At 29.9% G+C, this 16,129-nt stretch overlaps 4 protein-coding genes across 5 annotated transcripts in view; 1 reads left to right on the top strand and 3 right to left on the bottom strand.

The window, feature by feature from the left end:
• LOC128387260 (dual specificity protein kinase splB-like) overlaps positions 1-3,828 on the bottom strand; it is a 36,036-nt gene extending 32,208 nt beyond the window's left edge. Inside the window, exons 1-2 of the mRNA XM_053346447.1 lie at positions 3,106-3,828; positions 1,937-1,989 (exon numbers count right to left, since the gene is read on the bottom strand). Coding sequence (XP_053202422.1) covers positions 1,937-1,989; positions 3,106-3,457 — 405 coding nt within the window. The 5' untranslated portion in view covers positions 3,458-3,828. The remainder of the gene's footprint in view (positions 1-1,936; positions 1,990-3,105) is intronic.
• Positions 3,829-4,212: 384 nt separating this feature from the next.
• LOC128387258 (sialin-like) lies at positions 4,213-6,418 on the bottom strand. Its single transcript, XM_053346443.1, has 5 exons — positions 6,002-6,418; positions 5,315-5,941; positions 4,977-5,259; positions 4,662-4,903; positions 4,213-4,574 (listed from the first exon to the last, which is right to left on the bottom strand). The coding sequence occupies exons 1-5, from the start codon at positions 6,245-6,247 to the stop codon at positions 4,332-4,334; spliced, it is 1,641 nt and encodes a 546-aa protein (XP_053202418.1). The 5' UTR covers positions 6,248-6,418; the 3' UTR covers positions 4,213-4,331.
• Positions 6,419-7,177: 759 nt separating this feature from the next.
• Positions 7,178-10,976, top strand: LOC128387257 (kelch-like protein 3). The gene is made up of 2 exons (XM_053346442.1): positions 7,178-9,409; positions 9,918-10,976. The coding sequence occupies exons 1-2, from the start codon at positions 7,587-7,589 to the stop codon at positions 9,940-9,942; spliced, it is 1,848 nt and encodes a 615-aa protein (XP_053202417.1). The 5' UTR covers positions 7,178-7,586; the 3' UTR covers positions 9,943-10,976.
• Positions 10,977-11,839: 863 nt separating this feature from the next.
• LOC128387259 (protein TAPT1 homolog) lies at positions 11,840-14,393 on the bottom strand. Of its 2 annotated transcripts, XM_053346445.1 has the most exons (8): positions 14,216-14,393; positions 13,757-14,140; positions 13,407-13,590; positions 13,188-13,323; positions 13,012-13,109; positions 12,582-12,902; positions 12,273-12,418; positions 11,840-12,162 (listed from the first exon to the last, which is right to left on the bottom strand). In XM_053346445.1, the coding sequence occupies exons 2-8, from the start codon at positions 14,104-14,106 to the stop codon at positions 11,934-11,936; spliced, it is 1,464 nt and encodes a 487-aa protein (XP_053202420.1). In that variant the 5' UTR covers positions 14,107-14,140; positions 14,216-14,393; the 3' UTR covers positions 11,840-11,933. The 2 variants fall into 2 exon arrangements, with proteins under 2 accessions (XP_053202420.1, XP_053202419.1); XM_053346444.1 differs by having other exon boundaries at positions 13,757-14,393.
• Between the last annotated feature and the right edge of the window lie 1,736 nt (positions 14,394-16,129).

Here is a 16,129-nt window from a genome sequence, read left to right as displayed (position 1 = left end):
TTCATGGTCGCGATTATGAATCCACGCTACAATTTTTGATTCTGAGAACTAGAGAGTAATCAATTTTCAATATTTACGTTCAATTAGGAATCTCCATAATTTTGAATCTTGAGTAGATGCAAAAGAAGATTCTTTGATGTTGAATCTTGTGTTTTTTGAGTCTTTTATTATTCAAAAAAGAGTCAATTTTGTTAAGAGTCAATTTTGACTCTAAGTGGCAAAAACGGCTACCATTTTGACTCTTTGACTTTTCTGTTGATTAGGTTATACTTTCATTTGAATAAATTGAGTAAAAGAGAGAGAGAGAGAGAGAGAGAGAGAGAGAGATAAAATTTCTTATTTCTCTCTCTCAACTCATTTTATCATCATGAAAATCCCTTCAAGCTACACCTTTTCATGTAAACTTCATCACTTCTTAACTTTTTGCCTCATCTTGTCATCATCATCAAGATGATTCAAATTAATCACAAGGTGAATTCTGGTTAAAATGATTAATTGACAATCTTACATGGTAACTCTAATTTACTTCATCTCATGACGATAGTTCAAGTCTGAATAAATTACCAGGTACACACACAATTCAACAAAAAGATTCATTATCATCTTAATCATCTTCAAATGAGCTAGTTAACTAATCAACTAACCAGAATTCATTCAGGTTGCGACTTAGTTATATGAGATTTTCAAGTTAAATTATCTCAGTGGTGTAATCAGATAAATATTATGAATAAAAAGATTTCTAATTTAATAATAATTCACATGAATAGCATGATAATTATTAATATCATTCTCTATCTTGTTCATGATAATCGAAGGGAGAAAAAGACATTTTCTCATTCATAAATCTCTCAAGCTGAAAAATTCACATTTCAAATGTTTCATTTTTCTCAATGAAAGTTCAACTCTATCATTCAAATCATCTGATTGTTACAATTTCATTTTATATATTAAATTTTTTTCATCATCACCATGAACTTTATTCAATTCCAAGTTCAGATATTAATAGTTAACTGGATGAAAAGTTCAAGATGAAAGTAAAATTATAACTTTTACTCATTTTCTTCAATCATAAATATACAGACAGACTTTTAATTATCACAATTAATTCAATTGCTTTCACATTTTCTTAATGATATTTATTTTTACTTCATTTAATTGTGATTTACGTAAATCAATAGTGAGTAACAATTAGCTAAATATACTAACAATTAAGTTGATCAACGTCAATGAATCAGTTTGAGATTTTTAATCTTTTGTTTATGTTTAGGTTATCAGGGTAAAAGAAATAGAAACTTGTAATCAGCAATTAATTGATTCAATTGGATCGATTTTCAATAAGTTGATTGTTTAAACATTAATTTCAATCAAATTACAATCTGTTGTAACTTAATTAGTTTTCGGTATCATGCTGAGTGATTAACTTTTACTACAATCAAAATCAATTGGAAGCCAACATGAAACAGTAAATATATTTATATGAACTGGTTGCTTAAATCAAATAGTAATAAAAAAACAATCAAAAGTGATTAACTAATTGTATTGATTAACTCTACAATTAACTTGTCAGTTATGAATTAACAGTTTTAATTTGATCAGTCGGTAAATTTGGCATTTTTTTTTCACGGCAAAAGTAAACAATTAACTTTAGAAAGTTTTAATTTCAATCTAATGAAAGGTTATCAATCAATTTTTAGCTCTAATTTTAGACAATTAAAATTAATTGTTCCTATTAATCAACAAAGTAAAACTAAACACAATTAGTTCAGAGTTTGAGATTTAGTTTTGATATTGTAATACAACAATCAAGTGTGATGAACAATTTAAATTTGTGTTCTCGGTGAAAATTTTGATGACAATTAGTTGATTGTTTGTTTGTTATTCAAATAGTTTTTTTTTTGGTTAATTGTTACAATTTAATTTAATTCAATTAACTTACCATTAGAGCTTGAACAATTTCATCTTCCTCTTGACTTTTCTTTCGTTGGCTCTCTGTGATTAAAATTCAATCACAATTAGTAAATTGTTGATCCAAATGAGCCAAGATACAAATTGATTGTTAATCAAGTGGATTGATAAAATAAATAAATACAATGTTTTATAATTAATAATAATAAATTACTTGAGTGTTATTAATAGTTAATTGTTTACAATTAAATAGAAGAAGAAAAAAAAAATCTTCTTTTTCTATTTACTTAATTAATTGACTTTTCAGGTTTTAATCATTATCTCAACAATCAATAAACAACAACAATCAGTTAATTGTTAGGATTTCCTCTTTAAATCATCGTCATCATCAACGTCACCATTAGTTAAATTATTATAATCAACTATTGGCTAATACAAAACAATTAATTTCATAAGGTTATTATTAACAATTAAAGGAAGTGTAAATTTGATTGCTGGGTAAACACACAGAGAAACTAATTAACTAACACAATCAAGTTAACAAGCTGATTTTTGTTTTGTCAATCAACAATCAACAGAAAATAGTTAAATTTAATTTTCTAATTATGGTTGAAAAAAAAAGTTCAATGGTAATTATGATTAATCAAAATTGTATTTACATTTGTACACCTAAATGAATGGTTTTGTCTTAGCAATTAAATTAAATTAAATTGTTAAGGGATTTTTCTTGATTAATGTCCTTGATTATTTCCTTATGAGGTTTTGTTATTTTGTATACACAATATGTTAACAAAAAGCTAAATTGTTACTTGATTGTGATTAAAGTTAATTTGATTTTCTCACTACCTATTGATTACTTTATGGAAAGGGGAGATTGGTGATTTCCCTTTTAAACTGTTTGACATTTAATAGCAATTTGTTAATTGTTGATAAGTAATTGATACATACAAATAAAGAAAGAGAGTTAAATTATTTGAATAAGTTGACAACAATTAACCAATTGTGATCAAATCAACTAGAAAAGGTTAACACATGAACAGGTAACATAATTTTTGATTGGATTAACTTTGTAATGATGATGATGACAACAAAAAAAAGTCGTAACTGTTGATGTAAAAGTCAAGTGTTTGATGACAATTAAAAAGTTGTTAAGATAATGATTAAGATTGAGAAAAGATTAATGAGTTAATTATTACTTACCAAAGATAAAATCATCATAATCCAATATTGGACTTGTGGGTGATACTGATGAGGGTATTATTGTTGATTCACTCCCTGCTGTTGATGTAACAACAACCTCATTGGGAGTTAATACTAAGGGTATGCTACAAGAATCATCATCATCATAAACTGGTTCAACAATTATACTAACAGAATGAAACAATTGGGGCTTTTTTCTTGAATCACTTCCGTTATTTGAATCATTCATGGTTGTATTTGGTGTAGTTATCTTGTTGTTGTTGTTGTTATTTCGGGTATTTCGAGTGCTAGTTATTGATGTAATTGTTGATTCATTTGTTGATGTTGTTGTTGTTGATTTGGTCAATTCCATTTCATATAAGATATTAATTTTACTCACAATTGATGAACAACAAAAAAATATTCACAGTAAATTGGTTAACTTGATTCACACAATTTCAATGGGTTCGAAGTCAGTTTTTCTTTTCGGTGTATATGTTGATTCTTAATGATATTTTGATTATGATGATGATAGTTATTGGTTGATTATCATCATACTGGTTGGTTTAGGGAAAACTGATTGTTTGTAGGTTTTATTGTAATTTGATTTGATTGTTGGTTTGATTGGTTTGATTATTTGAACTTTTTAAAAAAAGGGATGATTATTGTTTGATCGTAAATGAAACTATCAACTTAAAACTGTTTCCTCATCCTCTCTCTTCACAATAAATATCACATCTCATCCACTCATCATCATGTTTTCATCATCACAATTAAATTCAGAAGGGAAAAAGAAACAACTGACATCTATCGTTTCTCGATTGAACTAACTCTTTTTTTTTCTTTACAATTGATCGGTCAAAGATATCGGGTGACCGAAAATGAGTGAGTATCTCATGAACCTTACGTTTTAGACCCAAGTTTCTATACATTTTAATAAGAAAGTAAATTTGACGCTGAGTCCAAAAAGCTTCGGCTTTTTTTTCTAAGACGTACGGTTCTCGTGAAATCGAGTGGCCTGAAAAACGAACGGTTGACTTTGGACTCAAAATTTTGATCTAAGTGTTGATTTACGACCCAAGCAACTAAACTTTCTCTAGCCGATTTCAAACTTAGAAATTTTAATATTAATATAATAAAATTTATTCTTTTTCTGTTGGGATCATTAGAACTTTTATTAGAATCTTTTTTTTTTGCGAATTTTTTTTTTCAATTTAGTATCTTAAGTTATTCGATAAATTGGCAGATTAGTATTTAAAGACTAATGCTGCTTGTGACATTCGCTGTTTTCTCCTTTCAAACCATAATCTAAATCGAGAAACTTCCGGCATTTCGATCGAGACAACAGTTGCTATCGATTGTGATCTATTAGGTGCTATTCCCCAGGGTTGTGGTGTCGAAGAAGCGAAAATAATAAAATAGAACCAGCCAAGTATCATGATACATCCAATTACGATGAAGATCATATTCCAACGGAAGTCATCAGTTTCCTAAATTCAAAAAGAAGGATAATTTTTTTAATCACATCACTAGATGAAAATTGATCATTTTATTGTAAATCAATTAGATGATTTTACCTTTGAACCAAGAATTGCGTAAACGATGATTGGAACTGAAAGGCCACTTGCCGTTGACGCTGTGTTGGCAATGCCGAAAACAGTTCCCACTAAATCTGGTGACATTTCTGATATAAGGGGAATATCACCTCCCGCTCTGAGGCCAAGTGCTAACATGCTGAAGGTCAAAATGATAAGTATCGATGTTGTATCATGGGAAAGAAATGTAATCACAATAAAACAAATGGCAGGAATGAGAAGAGCTGAAAAAAGGTTGAGATTTCAGATTAACTTAAATGGTCAGTTTGTAATGTTGACCAGTGAAAATATACTTACAACAAGTTTCAAAGATTTTACGAGTAATTGAAACGTGAACAATTTTCTTGATTATAATCCAATCGGAAAGTGGACCTGAGATGACCAGAGTTACAACGATGGACATAAGAAGGTAAAATATGATCCATTGATTAGTACCATTGGAAAATGACCAAACAAATTGAAGATAAATTGGTAAATATGAAGTGACCAGAATGTAACCAATACTCCAAGAACCTTGGGCAATAAATACTGACCATATCTTTTTAGATGACCACAGTTTATACCAATTAACTTTAACTATCTGTGGTTAAATTTAATTAATAATAAATTCTAAACGATAAATCTATTTGGTTTACCTTTCGACGTTGATTAGAACTTGATTCTCGTTGAATGAGCCTCAACTCATACTCAGAGATCCACCGGTGACTTGAAGGGTCAGGAGTGACCATTAGCCACCAGAATACAAGGAAAGTACCATTGAGACCTCCGATAATGTAAAAAACGGCAGGCCAGTCATTGGACATTGACCATGATGACCAAGAGGATCCGCGATGAGATAATGGATGACAAAGGTAACCCGACAATGGAATGGTCACTGCTTGACCAATGGCTATTGAAGCGAAAATTAAACTTAGTACAAGTCCAAGCTCTTTTTTGGGAAACCAACGAGTGACCAGAACATAGATTCCCGTTAAAATGGGTCCATGGGAAATTCCTTGAGTAAAACGAACCAGAAAAATGACAATAACTCCCCCATGAATCGAGATTGGTGTTAACAGGGTCATTAACATTGAAATAATATGAGCACCTAACATGATTCGAACCACATTGAACCGTTCACAAAGTCGACCGGAAATTATATTGACGGGCAGGTAACCATAGTAATAAGCCGTTCTAATAGCAAATCGATCACTCAAACTCCAGAAATAGTAGTAGTCTGGTAGATCCGAATCAAACTTTGGTTCTAACATTCGAGGCTTCGACTGAACAAAAGAAAAAAATTCGAGGAATAAAAGTTAACCACAGAGAACGAATCAACTTACCTGATTTAATTGCGAAAACTTTTGATTTGATGAGGTTAAATTGATACCATCACGAGCAATTGGATCAATGATTAAATTTAAATTAGCACTTGCAGCATAAGCGAATCCGGTTGATAGAATCGCTAGTAGGCCAATTACCGATCGAATCGGAATCAATGGTTTCTCGTTCATTTTGGCCATCATTTCAGTCCACCGGTCGGCATTATGATTACCGTTTCCGTGATTAACGATTGATGGGTTAACCATTATGATTCAAAAAAAAGCAAATCAACTGATTGGTAAAAATTATCTAATTACAAGTCATCACATTTAGAATACAATTAATGAAAGAAATTGTTTTTCTCAGATTTCTGATCAATACTACAACTCGACGATATTGTTATTATAATTACTGATTCGGTGTTAATGCTGTTAATGATTCTTGACTGATTATGATTGGGAATTGATTTCATTATTAACAAATGAATCAGCAGAATTGTCGATCACCAACAATGGTAATTAAAGTTAATTGTAATTGTTATTAAAAGATTACTAACCTTGAATTTGAGTTGAAATAATTTTCTCATCAAAGTTGTTAGACTTAATTGTTGACTTTATTGTTGACAATTTGATGATGAATATTTTATCACATTATTATCATTATTGGTTCAATGTATTAACTAAATTCGTGTAGATTTAAAACTTAATCATGATTATCACAATTGATTATTATTCTTAAAACTAATTGTCTTAATCGTAATTAAATTTTCAAGGTTTTTCCAAAATAATTTCACATTCTATTAATAACAATTAGTCTCAGTTAATTCATTATATTCTCAATGGAATTGAAAATTTTGCTCAACAATTTAAATTGTCCTTCAATTGTTTCGATTCAATTGATTAACAACCAACAAAAATTTCCAATCAATTGCAATCAATTAATTCTGATTCTGATTAAGGTGAAAGAGCAAAACAGACTAACACTAAACTCATCGATTGTCACTTGATATCAAAAGAATAGACTATCGGTTTAAAGATTAAATTGTCATAATTAGTTTAATTTTAACTACAATTAGAGCAATTAGTTAATTTTATTGAAATCGAAAAAAAGTTCGAGGGTTGGTTTAAAAAGAAAAAAACGAATTTTTATTATTATATGTTCCCTGTTTTCTTTTTCTCATTTTCTTTCAGAAAAAAATATAAACATAAACAAACTCATTTCTTTTTTGATTTAGTTGTTGCGTTGATTTGATTAATCAAAGTTCATTCCGATTTCGTTAATTCTAATGGATACTTCATGATCGATCTGTAACTTTCTCGAAATGAGAATGTACCATAAATAAGTGAACTCGTCGTCGATTAATCGAGTTTTTTTCTTCTTTCTCTTGTGTTTACCTTTTGATTTTCTTTTTTTTGGAAAATAATCAATCTCTCTTTCTTCCTCTTTCCCTCTGTCTATCTTTCTCTCTATTCTCTCTATTTTCTCTGTCTTTTTGTTTTTCTTTGTTTGTTCGTTAATCTTGTGACTAGTTCTCTTCTCTTGACAATATTGTTCAATCCTTTTTGTTTTTTATTGTGTTCGACGTATTAAAGTGAAAGAATTAAGATGAAATTAACTTCCATTGTTCGTAGTCCAAGTGTAAGTTCAAACGTTTCTCGAGGTGATCGATGTATGAGACGAATGTACGAATTACGACCTGACCATTGTGATGTTACACTTCTTACAGAGGATGGACATTCGATTGAAGGACATAAAGTTGTCCTTTCTTCAGCTTTACCTTATTTTAGTGCAATGTTTACACCTCGAAGTGGTTTATCTTATATTGAATCAGCTCAACGTGAAATTTTGATAAAAAATATCGATGGTCAAGCTCTCGAGGATATAATTAAATGGTGTTACAGTCTTCCAGTTGAACCTGATGAATCAACGGTACAACAATTACTTTCTGGTGCTAAAATGTTAGATTGCCCGGAAATTGTTTCCATTTGCTCAGATTTCATTATCTCACAATTACATCCTGAAAATGCTCTTGGTATCTATTCATTTGCTGACCTATTAGGTTGTATTGATCTCCACCAATGTACATTGAATTATATTTTATATCATTTTACTACGATTGTTGAAAAATCTGATGAATTTATGCAATTAACGTCTGATAGATTAATCGAGATTATCTCTAGTGAACATATTGATACTGGAACTTTGGGTGAGGAGATTGTTTTCTCTTCCGTAATGTCCTGGGTTTCTCATGATGAAGATAATCGATCTAAATATCTTCCACAATTATTGGAACATGTTCGATTTCCCAAACTTGCCCAGGAAACTTTACTTCAAATCGAGGATCAATATCCATTAATTAAAAGTGATTCAACTTGTAAAGATTTGCTCATTGAGGCGATGAAATTTCATCTCTCAAAAGGAACTGTGGTCTCATCTAATCCACGATTTAGAAATCGTTCCCCTGTAATTAAACCTAAATGTTTACTAGTTGTCGGTGGACAATCGCCTAAGGCTATAAAACATTGTGAATTTTATGATTTTACCTCTGAACGTTGGTATGATTTACCAAACGGATTACCTTCGAGAACCTGTCGCGCTGGACTTGCCATTTTAAATGATCATATTTACATTGTCGGAGGTTTTAATGGTACTACCCGATTGAAAACTGTTCAGTATTTTATCCCATCAAAAGGTCAATGGGTAAACTGCCCCGATATGCAGGCCAGAAGGTCAACTCTTGGTGTTGGTGTTTTGGATGATAAAATTTACGCTGTTGGAGGTTTTGATGGTACTTCCGGCTTAAAATCGGCCGAAGTTTATGATCCCTACAAGTGTACATGGTCTTATATCGCTTCGATGTCAACTAAAAGATCTTCCGTTGGAGTGGCCACTCTTAACGATCACATTTACGCTGTTGGTGGTTACGATGGAGCCTCTCGAGGTTGCCTTTCTTCCGTTGAGTATTATGATATTGTTCGTGATACTTGGAATCTTTTACCTGAAATGTCTCAAAGGCGAAGTGGTGCCGGTGTTGGTGTTCTTGATGGTAAATTATACGCCATTGGAGGTCACGATGGACCCGCTGTTAGGAAAAGTGTTGAATTCTATGATCCAGTTGCCAATTGTTGGATGCAATGTGCTGATATGATTGTTGCTCGTCGAAATGCTGGAGTTGTAACCAAAGATGGTCTTCTTTATGTTATCGGAGGTGATGAAGGTCTTGACAATTTGGCCTCAGTTGAAATCTATGATCCACGGAAAAATCAATGGACCTTATTACCACAAGAGATGTCAATTAAACGCAGTTACGCGGGTGTTTGTATTGTAGATAAATTTATGCCCCCAGAGAATGAGGATGTAATTGTTTCATCGATCGCCTCAGGCGGTGGTGGTGGTGCTTTAGATCAACGTATTTCGCCTTCTGATAGGTGTGTACTTGAAAAAGAAAAGAAAGAGAGAGAGAGAAAGAGAAAACAAGTCGCTCGTTAATCTAGTCTTTTAAATCTTGTTTATTCAGCTTTCTGATTTTCTCTCATCAATATAATTCCAATCATGTTAATTATCTTCATGATCATCGTCATCGTCTCTCTCTCTCTCTCTCTCTCTCTCTCTCTCTCTTCCTCTTAATTTCTTCTACTTTATCCAATCATCAACTTAAATTATCTCATTATATCAAATTAGCTCTTGTCTCTTATTTTTTTTCCTTCTCTCTGTCTGATCTTTTAACATTCAACTTGGAACTCAGATATTGAAGTGATGATAATTCATCTGATATCATCTCATCATTAACAGGCTTCGACTTCAACCTTTCCTGTTGACCTAGAACTCAATCTATTCAGCTTAATTTTTTTTTCCTTCAATTTATCATCATTATCATCATATTATCTTCCAAATACTAATCTTTTTCTTTCATTTCTTTTCCTTATTCACATTCAGAGATGTTCATCATGACCAACGATAAAAGCCAATCATCATCATCCTACTAATCACAATTAGCTGTAATAATAATTGTTCACATGGTTTTATATTAATATTTTTCTTCCTCTAAGAGGCTTCATCATCTTCACCATAATCATCATGACTTTAATCATCTGATTCTTTTTTTTCTGGCCAATGATTAACGCACTTTAATCATTTTCCCCAGTTAAATCAAGTATTATCAATTCGAACGTCACAAAAATGTACAAAAACAATTAACGAGACGGGACGGGAAATTCATAGACATCCATTCATTCATTATACTTCCTGTAATCATCACCAACAATCAACTAATCAGTTGATCAACATTAAGGCAAAACAACATTTTTATTTAATGACGAAAATGAATCATCATCATCATGAGAAAATCATTTATGACTGATTAATTAATCAACGTAATTCCAATCACTAAATTGGTAAAATGTTATAAAACTATTGCTTTTATTTTTTCTTCTCTGTGGTAGAAAAAAAAAATTAATTGTTAATTTTTAGTTTAATTGCGATGTAATCAACTTATCTCATACTCGACGACCAATTAAGTTACAATTCTAACTTTAAATGCTCTCTTTAACTCGACTTTACCATTTTTCTTTCAATATAAACAATAACAATCAACGAGTTTCTATCAATCAAAATACTTTTTCTCTTCTTAATTGTGGATATTAATTGTTGATCAATTCTACAACTAAATGGTAACAATGTATTAAAGAAATACAATCCTTAAATTGTCACAATTGAATTGGTCTAATCATCGAAGAGAGAAAGAAAAAACTTCTAATCATCAACCACAATTGAAGTAACATTGCGAATCGGCTAATTGTTAGAATCAAATTTTCTTCTCCTAATTACAATTTAATTGTTCTCTTAATTTGATTTAAATTGGTTTTCTTTTTTCGATACCCAATCTAAATTGTTTTCAATAACTTTCAACGGAAGTTTATCCAACCTGATTTATATTATATATTAAAATGATTATGATTAAAAGGTAATCATTATATGATTATTACAATTTATTAATCTTACCATTCAATCAAAAATGATTAACAGTTAAATTAACGACCTGCTTCTTGATCATGGAAACGAGTTTTTTGTTACCGTTATCCTTAATCAATGGAAATCAGGTCTTGACTGAATTTCTTATAATACAAATCAACATCAGATAGTAATTAAAATATTAATCAACCTGTGAATCAATCTGATTATGGTTATAATTTAAATGAGTGAAAACAATCAATCTAATCCTATCCAATTAAGAGATGATAATGATTAATTATGCATAATTAGATATTCAATCGTAAATGATTTGATTTAGTTTTGGCTTTTGTCACACAATTAATTACCAAATTGGTTAATTCATTAGTTGATTGATTTTTTTGTTTGCTTTTCTACAATAATAATCAATAATATCGTTAATTATTTATCATTTATCCTCTTTACAATTAATGGATCTTAATTGTTGGCTTTAGATTAATTTACATTCGTGATCAAGGTAAGTGACAATCAACAATATTAATAATCTAACAAATTTTTTTCCTCTTTCTGATTAAAACTTGATACTAATCATGAGGTAATTATTTAATTACTAATTGTTTACATGTTTAGTTTCTTCTTGTTTTTGTTTTAATTGTTTACATCAGCAGTTATACTAATATATACAGTTTGTATTAGCAATCTAAACATGTAACAAATCAGTCAATCAATGACTAGTAATCATATCAAAATTTAGGTAATTAATAGTTTGGATGGTATCCAAATATCATAGGATATTAATGGCGATGATTAATAAATTGTCCGGTTAATTGTATTTCAATTGTCAATGATAATATAACAGATTAGATTATAGCTGATTGGACAGAAATAATTGTAATAGTAACAAAAACTTTTCATGTAAAGTTTATATTTAGTATTATATATAAAAAAAGGGATGATTCTAGTTACATTGATAGAGAGACAATCAAAACTAATTGAGTTGGACTAATCATCCTTATTGTTGATTTGATTTTCCTTATTGAGAACTTTGGATCTGAGTGGTAAATTTAAATTGGCGGGAATGTTTTCCATACTTGGCTGGCGACTTGCCGGTAAACTGGTACATCGTCGTTTCAATGGATTATTGGACTCTTGGTCAGCTCGATGAGCTTCAATGATTTCCAAAGCTTGACCAATAAGTAAAATGTTTAACCAAAATTTGAAAGTAATCAAACTAAACAATTGAACAGTAAAAAAAAACAATAGAAAACATTAAGTTAATAAAATGTAAATGTTAAAGACTTGAAAGAAGATCATTATGATTAATTGATTTGTTACAATTACCAGAGGAAACCTAAAACTATCGATGAGATCCCATACCAGCCATTGAGAGGTACAGAGATTACAAATACTTTCATTAATAATAAACCCAAAGGTAAAGGTACAAAACCCATTCGCTTTGATATTGTATCAGCATGATCGGAATAGGCCTATGAGAAAGTTGGGAAAACAAATTAAAAACAGTTTCTGTTAATTAAGTGAAACATGATGTGAATCAATAATAATAAGATTATTTATACAACTAATTAAACAAATGTTAAAACATTGAAAATAGTCTACGTGTAATTAGGTAACTGTCACCATTAGACTTACACTTTTTAAATTGCTACTCGCAATATCATAGGATAAACTTATGGTGTAAGTGTGGTAAATTTCATGGCTAATATCATTGAATCGAGTGACGAAACAATGTTTAACCCAATCAACTGCAAATTCTGAGATGAAAATAGTAAGACAATAGGGAATTAATATCCAAAAGTGTCTCTCATCCCAATTATATTCCTTCATTGTTTGCATGATGACCACAAATAAGATAATCAGTAGATGGAATCTCTCTTTCACATCGTTACATGACATTTGGAAAAGATTGTTTTTCTCGAATTTTTTGAAAACCATTCCTTTAAGCTCGACGAACTATTATGACAGAAATAATCAAAGAAAAATATTAGATATTAGGATAATTGTTGAGAACAGTTATTCCAATGGAAAGGGATAAAAAAAAAGATAATATTGATTAGTTTACATTATTGGACATCCATATGGTGAGAAGGGCATTGTTACTTGAGTTAATTGCTACATTGAGTGTGGTTGCTTGAAGGAGAACCAGAATTGTATGGACAACTGAATTTAGAAGAGAAAATGAATTTTGGATTAGTTGATTATCATTTTCCTCTGATAATTGTAATACTATCAACTAACAAATGTAAACAACGGTCATGAAAAGATGAGGAATTACACCAAAATGTTCCCGTTTTCTTCCTCTTGGTTCGGTTGCTGTCCAATATAAGGTATCCAAAATGTCCAAGCCAAATGAGGTAATCAATTTATCAGCTAACTGTTGATGAAATAATTAAGCAAAAAGTTGATAAGATAAGATGATTAATAATAACATGAAAAATAATGGAAGATGAAGATTACCTCGAGCATATTGAAGAAGATATAAAGTTTTATCACAGATTGAGATTTAATTATATGATATAACATTGAGGTATCGATATAGAAGATGAGAGAAGCTCCGATTATAAACATAATCCCTTTGAGAAGATCACAAATCTCGGCTGGTTTTAACGTTGAACCTCCTTGATTATTGGATAATCCATCTCTGTTATCAATGGAATAAAAAGAAAATACAAGAGAATGAAAAAGTTATAAGGAAATAGAATAGAAAGAAAATCATTTGGCAATAAGAAGAAGAAAATTAATCTTCTTATAATAAACGATATAACTAATACTACTTGTAGTAGATATCGAAGAGTAAATCATTTTACCTGAGAGATTTTGACCTTGATTTTGTCACTAGAAACCACAGGGAGAGGAGAAAACGTATTGGCAGGAGAGTGAAAAGAGATACAAAAACATCTACACATTGTAGAAAACCGAACCACATAAATTTCTCCAATTCTCTTGGAATTTTTAGAAATTTGTAAAATTTATCTCTTCTCATTCTCATTTCACCGGCATCATTTTCCAACAGGTAAGTTCCTCGTAGCTCATAACGGATATAATCATAGAGAGAGAAATTCCTCCAGTCAAGAGACATTTCAGAATTTCCATCTGAAGAAGATTGTGATAAATTTGCACTGACACTTGGACTACGAACAATTGAAGCCAATTTCATCTTGGATAAAATGATTAAATACTAATTTAAAATTCTAAAAAAAAGAACGGAAGAAAAAGAAAATCAGATTGATGATTTTCCCAAAAAAAATCAAGTAAACTCGAAATACTTTTGATAAAAGAGAGAAAATAAAACACCACAATCACAACGACAATTAATCCACACTTAATTATGGTGCATCCTCTTAACGAGAAATTCACAAATTAATCATGATGTATCCATCGAAATCAACGAAATCTTAATCACCACAAGAATTAAAATAAACTCCAAACAACTAGAAGAATGAGTTTGTTTACATAATCGGCTCAGCTCGCTGATTCGAATTGTCGACGCGGCGACAATTCCAATAGTTGGAAAATGACTCACCAGGTATCGCAGTCTACACATGATTAGTTGATTCTTTTTAATTGTTGTGATAATTTTACAATTAAAACATTTCATCAGTTAATTTAATTGCGATGTTTTCTTTCCTTCTTTTCACCCTTTTTGATGTTTGATTGATTGTGTTCACTCAAAATCTCCTCTGTATCCAACACGATCAACAGTTCACTCTAACTTTTTTTTCATCGAATTAGTTGTAACAATTAAGAGGAAAAGGAACAATTAAAGGAAAGATAATCAAGATATAAAAATAGAATAATAGTTTATAATTAGTTCATGATTCACTTTTGAACAAAATCATTTTCGTTTTTTAATTACTCGTTAAGATTTTCGTCATTTCTTTTCGTTAGATATTAGATTCATCTACAGATTATCTTATGAAATTCAAATAGCATTTATTTATAATCATCTCATGGAAATTTCTATGATATAATTACTAACAATTAATCATTTTCTCAGTAATCAATCACCTTGAATTTGGCTTAAACAATTGGAGAAAACATTAAATTGTTAATGATACAACAACAACAAAAGGGTTTTCAATTGAATGTGAAAAAAAAACTCAAATTTTGGAGAAAAAAAAATTAGTAACAATTAACTCAATTGTATGAACACTAATCATGATAACAATTGACCATAATTTAAATGACAAGAAAAGGGTTAAAAGTACTTAATTTATGAATGAAAATGATGAGTTTCTGTTGATAATATGATTGTTGTTACCGAATCAAAATGTTAATCATGATTAAATCTGATTCCATGAAATATGAAACCTTAACTACTTCAAGTTAATGATTATGGTTAAGCGCGTGTCCCTAACATATTACAATGATCAACATTGATAATAATCAAGATTACTGACCATTAATAGCAAAATTCAAGATACTAATCAATGCTAATAATTAACTATCCCTAATGATAAGGAAATTAGCAAAAACTAAATTGGATTGATCAAGAAAATAATATTTACTTTTGGGATGAAAAAATAAAGAAAAGCTAATCATAATTATCTACTACAATCGATAAATATTATTATTTATCAACAATTAATGAATAATCATCAATATTAATATCAAGACAATCAAATGTAAAAATAAATATCATATTAATTAAAAGTTTCATCAACTTTTCTGATGCAACAAAATTTTAATCATTATTATTGTTTCAATATCAACATTTATAATATTATATAACATTTTTTTTTTAATTAACTTGATTAAATGACAATGATGATGATGATGTTGGTGACAATTGACCCTTGAAGGTCAAATCTTATCAACCAGCAACAGGATGAGTAAAAATAATGATAAATATCCATATCGACAATTGTAACAAATGAGTAAAACTAATTGATGAAGTTTAGTTAATTAGTGTTACTTAATTTAACATTGGTATTTGATTTTTATCAACTAAAGTTGAAAATGATAATAACATCAAATTTTAATCGATGGCACTACTTTGGTACTATTGTGATATTAAACCAAATTAACTAACCATGGGAAAAAACTGATTGCTCTCATCAACAACAACAACAATCAACATAATAACAATGATGATGATCATCATTTCTCTTTCTTTTTCTTCCTCTTTATGGTTAAATGAATATCGACACGCGTTTAGAACCAAAAAGTTCGAGAGAGAA

This window comes from Panonychus citri, unplaced genomic scaffold (genome assembly GCF_014898815.1).
Source record: "Panonychus citri isolate SS breed McGregor unplaced genomic scaffold, ASM1489881v1 Contig00077, whole genome shotgun sequence".
Taxonomy (NCBI): domain Eukaryota; kingdom Metazoa; phylum Arthropoda; class Arachnida; order Trombidiformes; family Tetranychidae; genus Panonychus; species Panonychus citri.
This window is presented reverse-complemented; position numbering and strand designations above follow the sequence as displayed.

Excerpts from the sequence above, each read along its gene's own strand:
- LOC128387259 (XM_053346444.1), bottom strand. The coding sequence starts at position 14,106 with ATGAAATTGGCTTCAATTGTTCGTAGTCCAAGTGTCAGTGCAAATTTA. Across the intron at positions 13,324-13,406 it reads TCTTCTTCAATATGCTCGAG|TTAGCTGATAAATTGATTAC; the intron begins GTAATCTTCATC and ends TTTCATCAACAG. Across the intron at positions 12,903-13,011 it reads CCATATGGATGTCCAATAAT|TTCGTCGAGCTTAAAGGAAT; the intron begins GTAAACTAATCA and ends CTGTCATAATAG.
- LOC128387257 (XM_053346442.1), top strand. The coding sequence starts at position 7,587 with ATGAAATTAACTTCCATTGTTCGTAGTCCAAGTGTAAGTTCAAACGTT. Across the intron at positions 9,410-9,917 it reads CGTATTTCGCCTTCTGATAG|AGATGTTCATCATGACCAAC; the intron begins GTGTGTACTTGA and ends ATTCACATTCAG.
- LOC128387258 (XM_053346443.1), bottom strand. The coding sequence starts at position 6,247 with ATGGTTAACCCATCAATCGTTAATCACGGAAACGGTAATCATAATGCC. Across the intron at positions 5,942-6,001 it reads AGTTTTCGCAATTAAATCAG|TCGAAGCCTCGAATGTTAGA; the intron begins GTAAGTTGATTC and ends TCTTTTGTTCAG. Across the intron at positions 4,904-4,976 it reads TAAAATCTTTGAAACTTGTT|CTCTTCTCATTCCTGCCATT; the intron begins GTAAGTATATTT and ends ACCTTTTTTCAG.